Here is a 15,943-nt window from a genome sequence, read left to right as displayed (position 1 = left end):
GTGTTATCGGTCAGGGATTCAAATAAGGCAATTATACTAAGGTCCCCTGACCCTACTATAGTATGCGGTCCGTAACCATGGACTATAGTATGCCCGTTTTCCGTGATTTTCATCCTTTTCTCAAATCCTCTATCCTCCAAAATCATGAAAAGCGGCATACTATAGTATATGCAGTCTGAAACCATGGACTATAGTAGGCATATGTCCATTTTTCGTGACTGTCATTCTTTTTTTTTTAATGACGGAAAACATCACAAAAAAATTACGGAAAACGACGGGGAAAAAAAACATGTTGACACCTGTTACTGCAACAAACGCAATTTAACTAAAGAAAACCACTTACACTACCTTTAATCCAAGTCCACACTTTTAAGATGCACCATAAAAAACACTTTCTCTCTTTGTATGTAAATAATTAAAGCAAAAACCAGATAACACTAGGCCTAATGGAAAAGGCATATTTTATTCCTGCTATTAGATCAGAGGAAAACATGACAAACGCAAAGCCATCGTGGTGATTAGGACACCTTGTTTTAGCACACATCCCTCACAGCAGTGTTTCCCAAACAGTAGGTCGGGACTCAAGGTCCATTTATGGGTTGTGAATAAATATCCCTATATTTTTTGTAATCATTTCAAAAGATTATCAAAAATGTTCACACATTAAAACTAATATAAATATATTTCAAAGGAATTTCATAAATTAAAAAAAACAATAAATTAGAAATTTAAAATAATAATTTAATAAGTAGCCTAGTTTAAAAAAAATGCTAATTTGTCTTTTGGGTCTCAAGTTAGGGAACCACTGCCTTGCGGTGAAACACTCAAAACATGTAATGGGGATGTAATAATTCAAACCACTAAAAGGTACAGACAGACAGTACTTTTATCAAAACCTAGGCCACATTACCAGGGAAATCTTTCGTTGTTTTTGCTTAATTGTTCCGACATAACTAAATTCCAACTGTAGTGTCAAAATATAGCATACTGCTGGTGTATGTGTAGTATTTTACTACTTAAGACTTAAAATGCTGGCTTCTGTGTTTTCAAATGCTTTGTTTTTCTCTTCTTTACGTTGGTTCAGATATTTGAGTTCCGTGGCTTCCAGTGCTGTTGGGAGGAAACCATGCATGTCCAAATTGGGGGTCAAAGAAAGAAATCGGTGTTCCTATGAATCCAATGGACTTCCGAGATTAAGTCACAAGATCTAAATAATCTTCATAGGCTTCATAAGTATTTTTAAAACAGGGTGACACATTTATGAAAAAATATAATAAAACTAAAAGATGGCATATGGAGATTGGTTTCGGCCCGACAGCGACCATATTACTTGAAAGCTGGTGGAAATGCATTCATTTCTAGAATAGTGGTTCTCGACCTGTGAGTCTGATTTTGGCAGGGTCCGCAGATGACAGCTTAGTGACAATTTAAGGACATTTGTAAAAAAAACAAAACAATTGAGGGGATAAAAAAATCAAACATTAAAAATACATTTACTGCATCAAAAGTAATCAATAAACTATACTATAAAAACTGGTAAAACATTGGCCAAATTGTCAAATAATATAAGAAACATGGAAATAATTTGAAAATAGTCGATCTGAAAGCTCAGCTATTTTTACAGTATTTATCTGTGGAATCGAGTCAAACAAAATCTCCTACATTCCTATCATCAGGGTGCGGGGTCCCCAGTTAAAACATGATTCTTTTGGGGAGTTACGCAGCCTGAAAGGTTTTAGAACCATTGTACCATTGTACTAACCAGGGAAAACCAGTCTGAAGATCCACTGATGCAAAAAGTATGTGCAAACAACCATTACCAACGCATTCCTGTAAAAACAAACCGATGACTGAAAATAACACGAAGACAAAGGTGACACATTGCTGACCGAGTACTGTGCAGCATCTTATCTGAATGACAAATGTGAATCATGGCTCCGATGACAATTAAACCTAAGTTATATGCTTGATCAAAATAGCAGGTTTTACCCTCTATTTTCAACTAGTGACCCTGTCATATAACAAAGTATAAAGTAGGCTTTACTCCCTGATTCAAGATAATTTCCCTCAATAAGGCTTGGGCAGAGCATACCTCAGTAGATTTATAAACAGACCAATCAATCAGCAGATATTCAATAGCAAAAACACCATGAAGGATAGAAAGTTCTTCAAAGTACAGTAATTAAGCTCACACTCACATACAAGTGATAACAAGGAAACAAAACCCATGTCAGAATGCAGCAAAGTGAGATGAAACTCAAGCTCTGCTCATTATGCTTTGAAAGATTTTGTTACACATGATCCCATTCTGTGTTAGAACTTCTTAACCGAAGATAACTCGGGGAACAACGGATGCAAATTAAAGTGTAGAACAAATACAAAGAGCGAATGTCTTGATCTTTGGCTGTACTGGATACAAATTTCCCAATAAAAACAAATCTTAAAGATACGTTTACAATCATACTGGAAAAGATTAATGCCGAAATGTTACGCCGTCTGTGTCTGTGCGTGTGTGTGTGCTGTATAATAATGAGTACCACAGACGAAAAACAGTCTAAGTCCAAATTTCATTCTGACCCCTCCACGAAAAGGCCTCGTTGTCCTGATCCCTTATCTATCATTTATACATTATGGATCAATAGTGTGGACTGTTTTTCGTCTGTGGCATTCATTACGATTTTATGTATGCATGAAATTATAAAATATAATTTCACAATGCCATTATGTTCTATTCAGACTCCCTGAAAGGCTCATTAGTTAAGAGGATGCCACTCCCACCATACTTGAAAAATGACCTATCACCATTGACAGCAGCACAAACATCAAAAGGAAATATAATAAATACAATCAATAGGAATAAAAATAAAGGAAAAAACAAAAACCTTCCTATTAACCATGCCCATTCCAATTGAGAAACTCCACATTGCGTACCAAACCGTTTCTTTAAAGGACCACTTCACCACTTTTCAACCTATCTTCATATAATAGGTCCTCACTAATAATCATGAAAAAAATGGCGCAATTTTTTTCTACTCGGTCTGTGTCTCATAGGAGGGCTGTGGGCAGTTCAGAAACCGTCTTCCAGTGACATCATCGATGGGGAATCCAAGCTAATAGAAACTGCAGGCTTTCTAGTCCTGAAAAGTTGCAATGCGAAAATGGAAGCCATCGTTCTCACGGTAATGAAAATCAAAAGAATTGTGTAAAAAAAATGTATGAGACACAGACCGAGTAGAAAAAAAACGTGCCATTTTATCATGATTATTAGTGAGGACCTATTATATGAAAATAGGTTGAAAAGTGGTGAAGTGGTCCTTTAAGTCGTCATCTAACAAATAGTGTATATAGCAGTTTAAGTAATAAATAAAGTTAGGGACATCGCTACGTGACAACAGGTAACGCCTAATCCATGCTCCGTCGCATGGCGGCATCGATTGGCGAACACCTACCCACCTACAAGCTCGTGGGAAGGCAATTTTCGGCAAGCAACGACGCCAGTACGCATCAGGCTTAAGGAGCATGGAAAGGTGGATGGATGATGTAGGTAGGACAGACTGACGGAGGCGGTTAGGAAGGAAGGAAGAAACGTCTCTGTGACAACCGGTTGAAAAATGGCGGATGCTTCACTCGGGAGCCCCGTCTATCGTCCCCGTCATCTTTTCTTCGTCCTCACGTTTGCCATGGTGCAGTCTGGCGTAGGTCACTCCATCACCCCTGAAGATACAAGTGTGTGTGTGTGTGTGGGAGGAGGGGGGGGGGTTCAGAAGCAGAGTGATAGCGAAGAAATGTTATGTAGAAGGAGGACATGAAAGGAGTTAATCGATATAGAGCATGTACGACAGCGGAGGTTAAACACAATATTACATCATTCACCGCCATCAAGGGGCGCCAAAAGTCCCAGACCGCCACCATATATATATATATATATATATATATATATATATTTATTTATTTTAATCTAAACAAATATATATATATATTTTCCCCCCATGTTAAAAAGGCGTTAAAGACGTCCTTGGCGCTCCAGGACATCATGAAAAAGAAGTTAAAGAAGTTAATTATTAATTGATTATAACCTGACAGGGGGAGTGTTTAGGATGAGCCATTGTAACATTTTAGAGTGGGGTTTCTTATGCAGGAGGGGGAAATGAGAGAATGAGAAATTCCAAAATCATTAACTCGTCCGATAACATTCAGCTAGAACATGGCACAACAACAAAAAATACGATTTTCATGATTTAACCACATGAACCCTGGGATCCCTAGTGTGAGCATGTCACAATAGGCCAAAAATAGGCTGAAAATAGGTGATCAATTTGACAAAAATTGCAGATCTACAAGCTCACAACGTGTCACAATGTGAACTTGAAGATCTGCTATTTTTTACATTTGATGTACAATGAAGGATTTAAGTTTAAGTGGCTAGATCGTATTGAATTAAATGTGTTTACTTAAGCAGAGCACTTACTTTTTGCCCAGAGAGGCAAGGCCATACAGGACTCCTGTAGCGAAGGCAATGGCATTCCCAAACAATGTTGTCAAGGAGAAGCTCAAGAATATGGGGAACACCGCCATTCTGCAAATGAACGACAGTCAGGCAGACAGTGAGTGACAGCCAAGAACAGAGCAAAACAATTATGCCAATTCAAGCATATTTCCTGTATGCTGTACACTTCAAGAATGAGTCATAACTCATGTAATTTGTCATATTGTGAGAAATGTACAGTGAAATGTGACCGTGAATGAACCTTGGCCATTGTAAAAGGTTTAGGGGTGCAACAGTAAATGGAACTGCCTTGATAAATACATATTTCCTTTTTTAAGTGCTTCCCGATTATTCGAATAAATAATCAGTAAAATAATTGCTAAGAAAATGATCGATAGTTGCGGTCCCAAAAAGGCACATGTTCGTCTTACCCACAGTAGAAGAAGGCTTTCTGCCACGGTCTGAGTTTGTCTGCACGTGCCGCTACTGCGTTAGCAAACTCTATGAACTGGCAGCAGAATGGCACCTCACACAGGAACAGCACACAGGCATTTAACCTGCAAACAGGAGAGGACAGAAGCAAACAAACAACTGGGTGTGAACTGTCTTGTGCACTCCAAACGTGCATGTGCACTCCAAACGAGCCTGAACATGTGCATAGGAAAATCGTGAGACAGGCAGAAACTTTGTGTGTGTGTATATATATATATATATATATATATATATATATATATATATAAATAATGGAGATACAAAGTTTCTTCTTCTATTCATGCCCCATTTTATACTTTGTCATTATGTCAGTGTCGCACAAAGTAATGAAAATAACAGACCTTCAAGCTCAGAAGAACATTTGCAATGCGTTGTGTGAGATTGTAGATCAGCAATTTGTGTGTGTGTGTGTGTGTGTGTGTGCTGTGCCGTGCCACTGACAGACCCAAAACAGGGATGCCAGGTTGACAGTGGTTAAAGTCAGTCTGTGGGTTTGATAAATGTTTAACCAATGTAAAGTATTAACAAGAGCTTGTTGTGACTAAATGAAAACTACATTGGATCCCATCGGAAAACACAACAGTGATGATATAGAATGTATCTACACATACAATAGGCCTATCTCACAGAATTTCCCCGCCCCCCTTAATACGCCCCCTTTTGGGGTTAGTGGTGATAGCGTGACGTCACTCCATAGACGCTACATGTTAACAGTGGTAATTTAAGAAGTCTACAACTTTTGTTTTCTCAAGGTAAGGTTTGTTCTATCTGTTCGAGCTGATTTACCATCTTGTTTGCTTCATAATAATATTGGTCTGTCACATTTTTACATTAGAAAATGTACTTAGATTCTCCAGAGAAAAAAACGTGTAAATGCTAATGTTAAAGACACCACTATTTACCGGAAGTGGGCGTGAAAAGCAGGCTGTGAGATAGGCCTATTAGGCTGCATGTTAGCGGCATTTGATGTACTTACACCATCCAGACTCCAGCGGCAATGCTTAAGGGGTTGACGGTCACACAGTTCCACACTCCCGAGGTGGCACATGCTATGTGGTTGGGATGGGGAAAAACAAATAGTAGTTCAACCAAAATACTAATGAAAATTAAAAGAAATGTTGGAATCTCATCATTTAATTCAGTTTTGAAACAGTATTAATTGTATTGACTACGGGCAGATTCACACTATGGTCCCGGATGCGCACCCGGACCACTTGGCAGATGTTGTGGTTAGTGTGAATGCTGCGTACCGTTCCCGGGAGCGGATCACCCAAGCGTTCCCGGGAGGGACCACATGGAGGGGGACCATATAGTGTGAATCTGACCATAGGGGGACCTCGGATACGGATCGCTGCAATGTAAAAACATTGAATACAGTTGAATGAAGTGTACTCGGGTGCGGAAGAATCAAGGCCAATGTGAATCATGGCCAGTGGGGACCAGGCAATCGTATTCGGGAACAGTTTGACTCAAAACAGACTCAGTGTGAATCTGCTCTAAGACTAAAAATATTGATATTTAGTCGACTAAGATTAAACAATTTCAGATGACTAAAATAGGACTAAAACAAATTGTTTATTATTTAAATGACTATAAATTAATTTTCTGTCAAAACTCAAAATGAACGGCCTGGGCGGTTAGCTCAACCGTCTGGGCATCTAGGCTGCTGAGCCAGCCTGACGGCGTGCCGCGGGCTCGACTCCCGATCCCGACGGTCTTCTCCCCCATGAGAAGAGGAAGAAAACGCGGACTATGCATTTACACATCAGTTATTAAAGAACTGACCTGTAAAGAGCACATTTGGTACGCTCTTAATTCACTCTATACAAATAGGTTATCCAAAAATAGCAGATCTACAAGATCACAACATGCCAACATGGCAACGTGTTGTGATCTTGTAAGAGCTTTGGAAAACGCAAAGTTTTGGCAAACGTTCCCTTCAGAATAGTGATGCTGGGTGTTTAAGTGGTTAACAAAAGCTCCATTTTAAGCAATATATTTAGATATTTCATCATTAATCGGCGATTAATGATGATATCGCAATAACCTAAATTATTTTTGCAATCGCAGATATGTAATTTTCATATCATCGCATCCCTAAGAGGGAGAGGCTTTTTCTATAGCTCTTGCTCACAGTAAACTCCTCGGAGTTAATGAATCCAGGCATTAATACACTAAAGACTGTACAGATTCCTTACCTTTGTTACAGTAAATAAAATAAAATAAACTGACTCATTATGTGGATGGAGCCGAGCTCTTGAACAGAGCAGCTGTGTGAAGCAGATACTGAATTTCCCACGCGATTTAATAAAGGTCTGCCTTGGTGATGTGGTGCCTTTGTCTGACTGACTCTGATACTGCCGGGTTCAATTAACCCATTCTCAACGGGAACCCCATTTGGTGTTTTAAACTTTATGTTATGATTTAGCAGTTGAAAAATAGCAGATCTACGAGCTTGTAGGTCTGCTATTTTGAAAAAACGTGAAAATGGGGCGCAAATCTTTATATATATATTCTTTCAGAGCGAACGTTTTAGCTCAAATCTTTGCTTCTGGGGAGTCCCTCTGGAACAACAGATTTTCAGATGGGGGTCAGCTGCCAATTTCATATATTTTTGGGGGTCCTTGACATGGAATAGTTTGAGAAGCACTGACATAGAAACCTTGGTTTTTCAGAAAACTGTCAGAATTTAGAAGACATTTGTAGAATCATCCTCGGGTCTAAATGGGTTCAAGAACTATGAAATGCTTTGCCTATAAAACATCTAGTATCCTTCTCAACTCTCTCTCTCTCTGTTCTCATTTTGTCACATCTTGTCACAAGATCTTATGAGGGTGATTGGCATGCCTGCGTTATAAACATTAAAAAGGCCATGTCACCCATGACTAACCTCCGTAAAAGGCCTGTTTTCTATTTCCTGTTCGGTGCCTATATCCGGTCTACAGTCCACCTACTGTAATCTGGTCATCTCCACACATACATAATATGTATGTTACACTTTTCCGTATCCGCTCTAGACCGAAGACGCACATCGAATTGGTTCCAGTTTACATAAGACGAACACATGACTACTATTACATCAATCACATCTTTATTAGCGGTCTCAGGGCCATAGAAGTACAATAAATAATTAATTATTTAATAATGATTAAAATATAAATACATATTCGACAATAGATCATTTAAATGATAATTACTAGCCAGTTTGCCCTGATAGGGTTAGATCAGAGAGCACCAGTATGGTACAATATTTACTGTTTCATAGACATAGATGTTGCATTAACTTGAAACATGAAATTACTCAAAAAGTGCTTTAAAATAAAACACATTATTTGACATTCAGAAATAGATGACAAGCCACAAACTAACATTATTTCTAGAAATAAACAGGCGTGGGTTTATAGACCACATAGCAGTCCTTTTTTTGGGGGGGGGGGGTCCCAAATCAAGACATGGAACTTTCTTTGGTCAACAACTACTACTACTTACATATTCCTCCCAGAACTCCAGCTATCTTGCAGAGCCATCGGTACCACCATGTCATGCCATCATCATCGGTGGCGACAGCAGCAGCAGAGTCGTTGGTGCTCATCATGGTGACGATGGCAGGAGCAGACAGCAGCCTCTAAAGCTAACTGTTAGCAACACTGTCAATAAATCCAGCGATGTCACACAGTAGAGAGACCACCCAGCAATACAGCTATAACTCACTGGGTCTTTGTGAGCTTACTACTTTAACCTACTTTTCAAGGAACAAATACATGCATAAATAATAATAAAATAAATGCCTGGCAGGAACGTCGCGAGGTTTAAGATAAATGCTCTAAAAATATATATATGTATGAACCGTGTTTGTAATGTCTTTTGTTTTGCCAAACAAAGAGCTACAGTCAGTCCCACCCACCACAGCTGGTACAGTTGTGTGGCTGGCTGCAAACTGACGTGAGCTATCCTAGCATTAGCAACCTAGCTACCATAAACTACAAGCGTTATTTTTCCACTCACGACACGTTGAAGCCGTAAACTTCTTCTCCTGCGCTCACACAAACAAACATGCCCTGTTGTTGTTCCTACCGCAATATATTACACTGTTAATACGTTGGCATTTAATCCTACGACAGCGGTCTGTAGTTTTGTGGTAGCTAATGCTAAATGCTAACGGCTCTGTTGTTCGGAGGTTGTTGTAATGTTTTTGTTCCTGTGGGAGGAGCTTCGTGTACCACGTCATGGTTTGTTTACGTGTGAGGCAGAGCCATAGAGTACTAGTTACGACATTGAGGGGGCAGAAAACAGCACAGTCACGTGGTTCAGAGAGCGCTCGAGCGCTCTTCGTGCAGAGCCTGACTGAAAGGGGACAAGCTGGAGTTAATTGAAATACATTGTTTTCAACGAGAGCGGCGCGAATATAGGCAATTTTAGGTATGCAAAATGACAACTGTTTTAAAGTATTGTTCCGTGACAACTAAAGTCTCTGTAATGTTTATGTTGTACTATTAGTAAAAAACGGTTTTCCGCACAATTATTACAAATAATACAATTTTATTCATTTATTTACAATTTAACACACATTTCCCCCAATCACTTACTGCCATTATTGCATCACCTTGCAGAGTTGTGTGCAGAGGGATTCCAGCAACTGCTGACCACTTACATGACGCCAAATGACGTCATGATGAAGTTATGACGACGACGTCGTCCGGTGAATCTGGTGACGTTCAGGACTAGGCCAGATCCCAGCCCATATGGGGATGATCTTTATGTCATTTCCAGGACGTCTTCACCAGTTGAAATAATATAATTTATTCTGGGCCAGATCTGACTAGTTGATGATCGTGGCCTCGATCAGACTCTCTCCGACTCATCCAGGGACGTCCGTCTTAGTGGGCAGAATTTATGTTGGTTGAAATCAGGTGATATTCTCGGTCAAATCTGACTATTCTTGGTTTGACTTGATCTAGCCCCAATCGAGACGTCACTAATTCGTCCAGGTCCTGACCGTGCTTGCTGGGAAGATTTCAAGGTTTCTGCCTAGCAGCACAGATAATACGTTTAGAGATTAGGCAAACTAAAGTGTGAGGCCAGAAAGGAAGTAGATGGGGTATTTCTGCCTAGAGAGGTAGATAGCATTGAAAGAAAGTCAACTACAGTCAGAGTCAATACCCCATATTGGCTTGCTACATCTCAATAATCCACTCAGTTCAGTACTGTATGCCAGGGGAGTCCATGGTGGTTTTAATTGTTAAGAGTCTAGCCTCTTAAACAGGACAAAATAGCCGATCTAGAAGCTTACAACATGTAGCACTGTGACACGTTGTGAGCTTGTAGATCGGCTATTTTCACATCAGACCAGCACGCAGCCCACTTCACTCAGACCGAAGACTGGATCTCAATGGCATCAAAGTCCTTTGGCTGATCCTCCTCTCCTCCAATATTGGTTGTGGCCTCCTCTTCGTCTTGGGCGCTTGGCACAGCATATAATCCAGACTTTTCCCGGTCACCTGACCAGCCTGCTCAAGCTGCCACACGATCTGCTCCACTCTTTCCATGTATAGTCCATGCTCACTGCGCAAACGCAGCAGTTCCACCTGGATGAGAACAGTAATCAATTAGCTGGACAGATATTCTAAAGTCAAGGTTAAATGTGACCCAGGTCTTTGTGAGTCCAAAGTGCTTGCATGGGCAACTTAAACTTGAATCTTGAATGTTTTTTGGGCATGTCATTATAGGAGGAGACATTCGGGGGAAAATAAAAATGAATATTATTAAAATTATCATTATCATCAAAACGTTTAAAAGCACAATCAACTTGTTGATCTTACAATAATTAGTTAGTTATACTTTGTAATGTGCCAATTCTAAAAGAGTGACTTTGAGAGCTGTTTCACCATGGAGAATACTGTATTTTGGATTATCTTCTGGATTCCTAAAGCCACAGAGCAACTGTGAATCGAAGCTAACTCACACATATTTTGAGTTATCATGGCAAGGTAACTACACTAACCCAAACATCTACCAAACGAAGTTTCACTTACAACTTCCTGAGAAAATTCAAGCTTCTTCACAAAAGTTGGACTTTTGGGTACCAAGGCTGCATGCAAGACACGGATACAGTCTGTTACTGCACCGGACATTGCAGAAATCACCACCTATTCATTAAAAAACAAACAAAAAGGATCAATCAACTAATGTTGATAAAAAACTGCCAATATTACTATTACATGATGAACCCTTCCTTACCTCCAGATTTTGACATATTTTGCCATCTGTACCCTGTATCTGTGAATATAGTGACTGTGCCTTTTCAACATCATTCTGGGGCAGAAGGGGGGGGGGGGGGGGGTCATTTTAGTATTTTATATATATATATATTTTGATGGAAAATTGGAACGCCATTAAAGGAGGATAGACCTACCTGTCTAAGTGCTAATGCCACAGCAAAACAGTAGGCATGTCTGGGGATAAAGTGTCCTTTGGATTGTCCCTCCTCTAGTAGAGTAGAGCAAATTCTATACGTTTCTGTTGAGTTCTGAGAAAAATGGAAATCAACTCATTAATTATTGTACGTGACATGGTGAGTAATGGGGAGTAAATACTCAAGTTATTTAGATAGTGGCAAAGGATATAAATTATATCAAATCAAAAAGGTAATATACATTCACCACTTATTCCGATGCCGATTCAGTTTTCTGTAAAACGTGTTGCTATATCAGTGGTGCTCAAACCTTTTCGTGTCATGGACCCCCACAATTATGACCCCTCATCTCAAAATATTTTGTCCCAGGAACCCCCAGAAGGAAAGATTTGAGTTAAAACTGTTCGCTTTAAAAATATATATAAGATTTACAACATCTTTCACAATAATAATAATAATAATAAAAAACATATCTACAAGCTCATAGTGTGGCATGAGCTTGTATATCTGCTATTTTTGAATAGCCAAATTATTAAATATGGCTGAAATCTACAATGACACAGATGCTTTCCCGGTTTTAATGGATCCCAGAAGCAGATGTTACCATTTCAGAAAAAACTAAAACAAATTTACTTTTTGTTACTTACCAGTTTATAGCAGGTGCCACATGCCAACATGTAAGTGTCCTTGTTGAATAACACACCTTGGTTCTTCATCTCTCTTACAACATCAAGTGCCCCTGCAATGCATATTGTTCTCTTCATTATACAGTACAAAGAATCAAATAGAGTATAAATACTGGAGTAATATTTGTATTATCCACTATGTTCAGTTACCGTTAGCCTCTCACTTACTCTCGTAACATTCTTTTGTGAATAACATGTCTATGGCAATGTTGAAGGAGGTTCCGTTGTTGAAGAATCCTTTCAAACGCTGTAATGAATCATATATAATAATAACACAAATGCATACATTTGTATAGCACTTATTTTAACAACATAGTGGTTCAACGATACATTCAAAGAGAATAAGCAGACTTAATAAAATACAGGTTATAAAAGGGAAGTCATACAACTTAACAAAATAATGACAAATCAGGACAGGAGATCAAAAACGTTACAAAACAGCAATAAAACATTGCATTATCCAGCATCAGCGAACTTTAATGAGTCATTTGTGTGACCCTAAGAGACAGCACAGCACTGCATAGGCTAAATAGCTTTTTTACGTTGATGCTATATCAAAAATCTAAATAACTAAGATTGTAGACAAAAATCTGGATTGCAGGTTTAACGTAGAAAACCTGTAGATCTGCAATTTGCTCTGAATGTTTGCTTCCATAATAGGGATGCTAGGCTTCAAGTGGTTAAAGGTGTGTACCTGATCAGTAAGTGTTGAGGCCGCCATCTCCTCATCTCCCAGCTCATAACACAGTCTCATGAAAAGTGGACCAAACTTAAATTCTCCAAATGCCAGGTTTCGGTTCTCTTCATGATACCTGGTGAAGGGAACATACAGGAAACGTTTGCCAACTTTGCCCCTATAGCAACTAAAGATGACCACAGAGAGCAGAGGCATAGTGCCTCCACATTTCACAAAGTCAAGAAATCCAAGGTTTTTGCTATTTGGAGTGGTTTAAAATGTGTAGGGTTGGATTTGCTGGGGGTAGGCTATGGGGGTAATGGGGGTGTCCACTGTCCATAGCTGAACAGTGGCTTTTATGTTTAGTGTCCACCTTGAGATTGGGAGTTTGGGGTTCAAAGATGGAAAAAATTAATTATCCCTGCTTGGCATTCAGCATCAACATACTACCGTTCCGGGCATGCATGTCAAACCTTACCTCACGCTACAGAAACAGGAGATACCGGTAGGCTCCTGCTGATCCATTCCACTGCGTTTGACTCCCCCCCCAAACCCTGATTATCATCAACCTAGTTAGCAGTACTGGCAAATGTCTTTCTCAATCTCTCCATCAGTGTGCAGTGTAGGCTACCAACCTAAAGATGGCATCTCTTGCTGTCACAAGGTCCTCTGCAGACTGACACATGTGAAGGAGCAGCTTCAGCTCCTTTTCCAGGATCAGCTCATGTTTCTGTAGTTTCTGGTTGAATTGCTCAAAATAATTGTCTGTAAACATATGTAGGTAACATGTCAGCCTTAATACAGTACTTATACATTATAATAATATGGACAACTTTTAATTGCAGCAAGGTAAGGTTGCTGGGTAACCCATACAGTCAAGTGTTGAGTCAACTTGACTGTATATTTGTACCTTTTGACCCGGTGACAAGGTGAGCAACAGCAAGTTTCCTTTGTTGAAAGTCTTGTAGTTTGATGACATCTTCTGACAAGAGATGCCTTTTTGCTGGGGGAAAGGTTTATAGTTAGTTAGCCTACAGTATTAATGATAATAGGCTGTATGGATACAATTGTGCAGCAGAGTGCTATGATGAGATGAGATGAGTGAAAACTGGAGAAACAATATAGACTATTTAAAATAGGTCTTAAGGACATATAGCAACGCGTTGTGAGCTTGAATTTGATAGACCAGCTATTTTCAGTTGCAAAATGGGAAGCCCAAAGCTGCTTAAAGTCTCTTGGTCTAGCCCAAACATAGACTCTCGTAGGTTTTTTTAAAACCTCTACGAGAGTCTATGTTTGGGTAGCCCGTCTCCGGACCCCCCGGGTTGAGCTCCTTTGGACCCGTCCAAAGGAGCTCAACCCGGGGGGTCCGGAGACGGGCTAATGTTTGGGCTACTCTTGGTCCAAGGCTACTAAATACTATTCTAATTATTAGCCTATGTTCAAATCAAGATGACAATATGGCTCATTTACCTCCCGTACAACATTCCAGCCAGCCTGGCTGTACAGATAGACGCAGAAGTCCTTTTGAATGGCAATGAATTAAGGATATGAAGGCATATCTGCCCACTCTCCCAAACGCCATATTGTGCACGACTGAACCATCACAATGAAAACAAGGGGATATCTGTTAATCATGTGCTATAGATCTCAAATTAGACACCAAATATATGCATTACAATTTAATATAGGATTTGTTATAATGGCACACTGTTTTAAAAATATGATCAAAGGTACAGAATGCTGTTTTGATTATGCAATACGCTGTAAATTATTGGTTTATTCCAATATGGCAGCGCCCTAGAGCGCATGATTTTGTTTAACCCTGGTTTAACCCAGGTAGTTACCAGGCATGTAATTTCCTCTTTTAACCGGCAGGTGGTGCAAATGTGTGAAATGTGCAAATCAGCAGCAAGTGTATGGTAGAATCTTATTTACTGTAGACCTATACTGTTTCTTTGTAATGTCCTGAAGATCTGATCTGCCCTCATGCTATTTAGATATCATGTTGTGTATCCTCTTTTTTTTAGCATTTGATTGTTTGCTTTGGATTTAGGCCTATTTATTTATCTAAATTATATGAACACAATTGTCCAATTTGTACATTTTAAAAGCCTAGCTTTTAGAAATTTCACCCAAGAACATTATCTCCTGTTTACCATTTTGAATTCAGATGTCCGTTTATCTTGGTACAAAATATATGTTACTCCGAGTCCATACATGCTGACTGGGAACTACTGAGTCATCTATATTAATGTCGGCGTATTCCTCAACTGTCTTCCACAGCTGTGTGTGTGTGTGTGTGTGTGTGTGTGTGTGTGTGTGTGTGTGTGTGTGTCTGTGTGTGTGTGTGTGTGTGTGTGTGTGTGTGTGACTGTGTGACTGTGTGTGTGTGTGTGTGTGTGTGTGTGTGTGTGTGTGTGTGTGTGTGTGTGTGTGTGTGTGTGTGTGTGTGTGTGTGTTCGTGTTTATGTGCTGTATGTGTATTTTCCATTGTCCCTCTCCTTACAAGTGAAGTCTTTGTCATTTGTAGGCCTATAACATATTGCACAGCGGAAAGATATCATAGCCTAATCTAAATCTAAACCACTGGGAGTCCAAATGGAACCTTACGTGTGCGTCTGTTAATCTGTTAAATTACACTGAGGAGTTTACAGTGTAGGTTGAGGCCCAGAGATAATTATGGTATTCTATGGTATCGAAAGGGGGATCTGTGGCCTACAATTTTGTTTACCCTGGGAGTAAACATTTTGAAAATAGAGCAATGTATGCCACTTTTTGTCCAATCAACAACATTGGCATGATATTTGAGGGAGCTCAGGGTGTGGCAATGCACTTGGCATTATGTTTAGTTTGACTCTGCTCCACAGATATAGCCTAAATTACGGAAATAGACTATAAGCTCACAACACCTCGCACTGTGAGGTGCTGTGAGCTTGTAGATCGGCTATTTCCACGGTTTTATTTTTTTTGGGGGGGGACCCCAGTTTGGGAACCACTGGCCTACTGCATAGATATCACACCGGGGGTCCTTGAAATTCAAAAGGTTGAGAATCACTGAACCTTCACTATGCTTTGTGTTAGTGTAGGCCTACGTACTGTGCTGCCCAGGAGCACATGAGATGATGGATGGATACAGGGTGGGTCTCTCTCCTCTGTTACCCTAGCAACAGCAGCCCAACCCATTCAGC

At 39.7% G+C, this 15,943-nt stretch overlaps 2 protein-coding genes across 2 annotated transcripts; both read right to left on the bottom strand.

Annotated features, from left to right (window-relative positions):
• Nucleotides 1-444: 444 nt before the first annotated feature.
• On the bottom strand, nt 445-9,145 carry LOC306939843 (calcium channel flower homolog). Its single transcript, XM_079524591.1, has 6 exons — nt 9,053-9,145; nt 8,468-8,613; nt 5,955-6,027; nt 4,918-5,043; nt 4,469-4,576; nt 445-3,714 (listed from the first exon to the last, which is right to left on the bottom strand). Exons 2-6 carry the CDS (start codon nt 8,571-8,573, stop codon nt 3,624-3,626), a joined length of 504 nt encoding a protein of 167 aa, XP_079380717.1. The 5' UTR covers nt 8,574-8,613; nt 9,053-9,145; the 3' UTR covers nt 445-3,623.
• Nucleotides 9,146-9,503: 358 nt separating this feature from the next.
• ptcd2 (pentatricopeptide repeat domain 2) lies at nt 9,504-14,380 on the bottom strand. The gene is made up of 10 exons (XM_079524774.1): nt 14,226-14,380; nt 13,663-13,755; nt 13,388-13,517; nt 12,771-12,888; nt 12,245-12,323; nt 12,038-12,129; nt 11,391-11,504; nt 11,216-11,290; nt 11,011-11,124; nt 9,504-10,563 (listed from the first exon to the last, which is right to left on the bottom strand). The coding sequence occupies exons 1-10, from the start codon at nt 14,335-14,337 to the stop codon at nt 10,342-10,344; spliced, it is 1,149 nt and encodes a 382-aa protein (XP_079380900.1). The 5' UTR covers nt 14,338-14,380; the 3' UTR covers nt 9,504-10,341.
• Nucleotides 14,381-15,943: the final 1,563 nt, after the last annotated feature.

Source organism: Electrona antarctica (assembly GCF_951216825.1).
Source record: "Electrona antarctica genome assembly, chromosome: 16".
Classification (NCBI taxonomy): Eukaryota; Metazoa; Chordata; class Actinopteri; order Myctophiformes; family Myctophidae; genus Electrona; species Electrona antarctica.
Note: the sequence above shows the minus strand (reverse complement) of the source record. Positions and strands in the feature narration are given on the sequence as shown.

What these genes read in the sequence shown, in the direction of transcription:
- LOC306939843 (XM_079524591.1), bottom strand. Translation starts at nt 8,573, where the DNA reads ATGATGAGCACCAACGACTCTGCTGCTGCTGTCGCCACCGATGATGAT. An exon ending in TGGAGTTCTGGGAGGAATAT is followed by an intron (nt 6,028 to 8,467) that starts GTAAGTAGTAGT and finishes CCAACCACATAG; the next exon opens with CATGTGCCACCTCGGGAGTG. An exon ending in GCCGCTGGAGTCTGGATGGT is followed by an intron (nt 5,044 to 5,954) that starts GTAAGTACATCA and finishes TCCTGTTTGCAG; the next exon opens with GTTAAATGCCTGTGTGCTGT.
- ptcd2 (XM_079524774.1), bottom strand. Translation starts at nt 14,337, where the DNA reads ATGGCGTTTGGGAGAGTGGGCAGATATGCCTTCATATCCTTAATTCAT. An exon ending in GCTGGAATGTTGTACGGGAG is followed by an intron (nt 13,756 to 14,225) that starts GTAAATGAGCCA and finishes CCTTTCCCCCAG; the next exon opens with CAAAAAGGCATCTCTTGTCA. An exon ending in TTGAATTTTCTCAGGAAGTT is followed by an intron (nt 10,564 to 11,010) that starts GTAAGTGAAACT and finishes GTTCTCATCCAG; the next exon opens with GTGGAACTGCTGCGTTTGCG.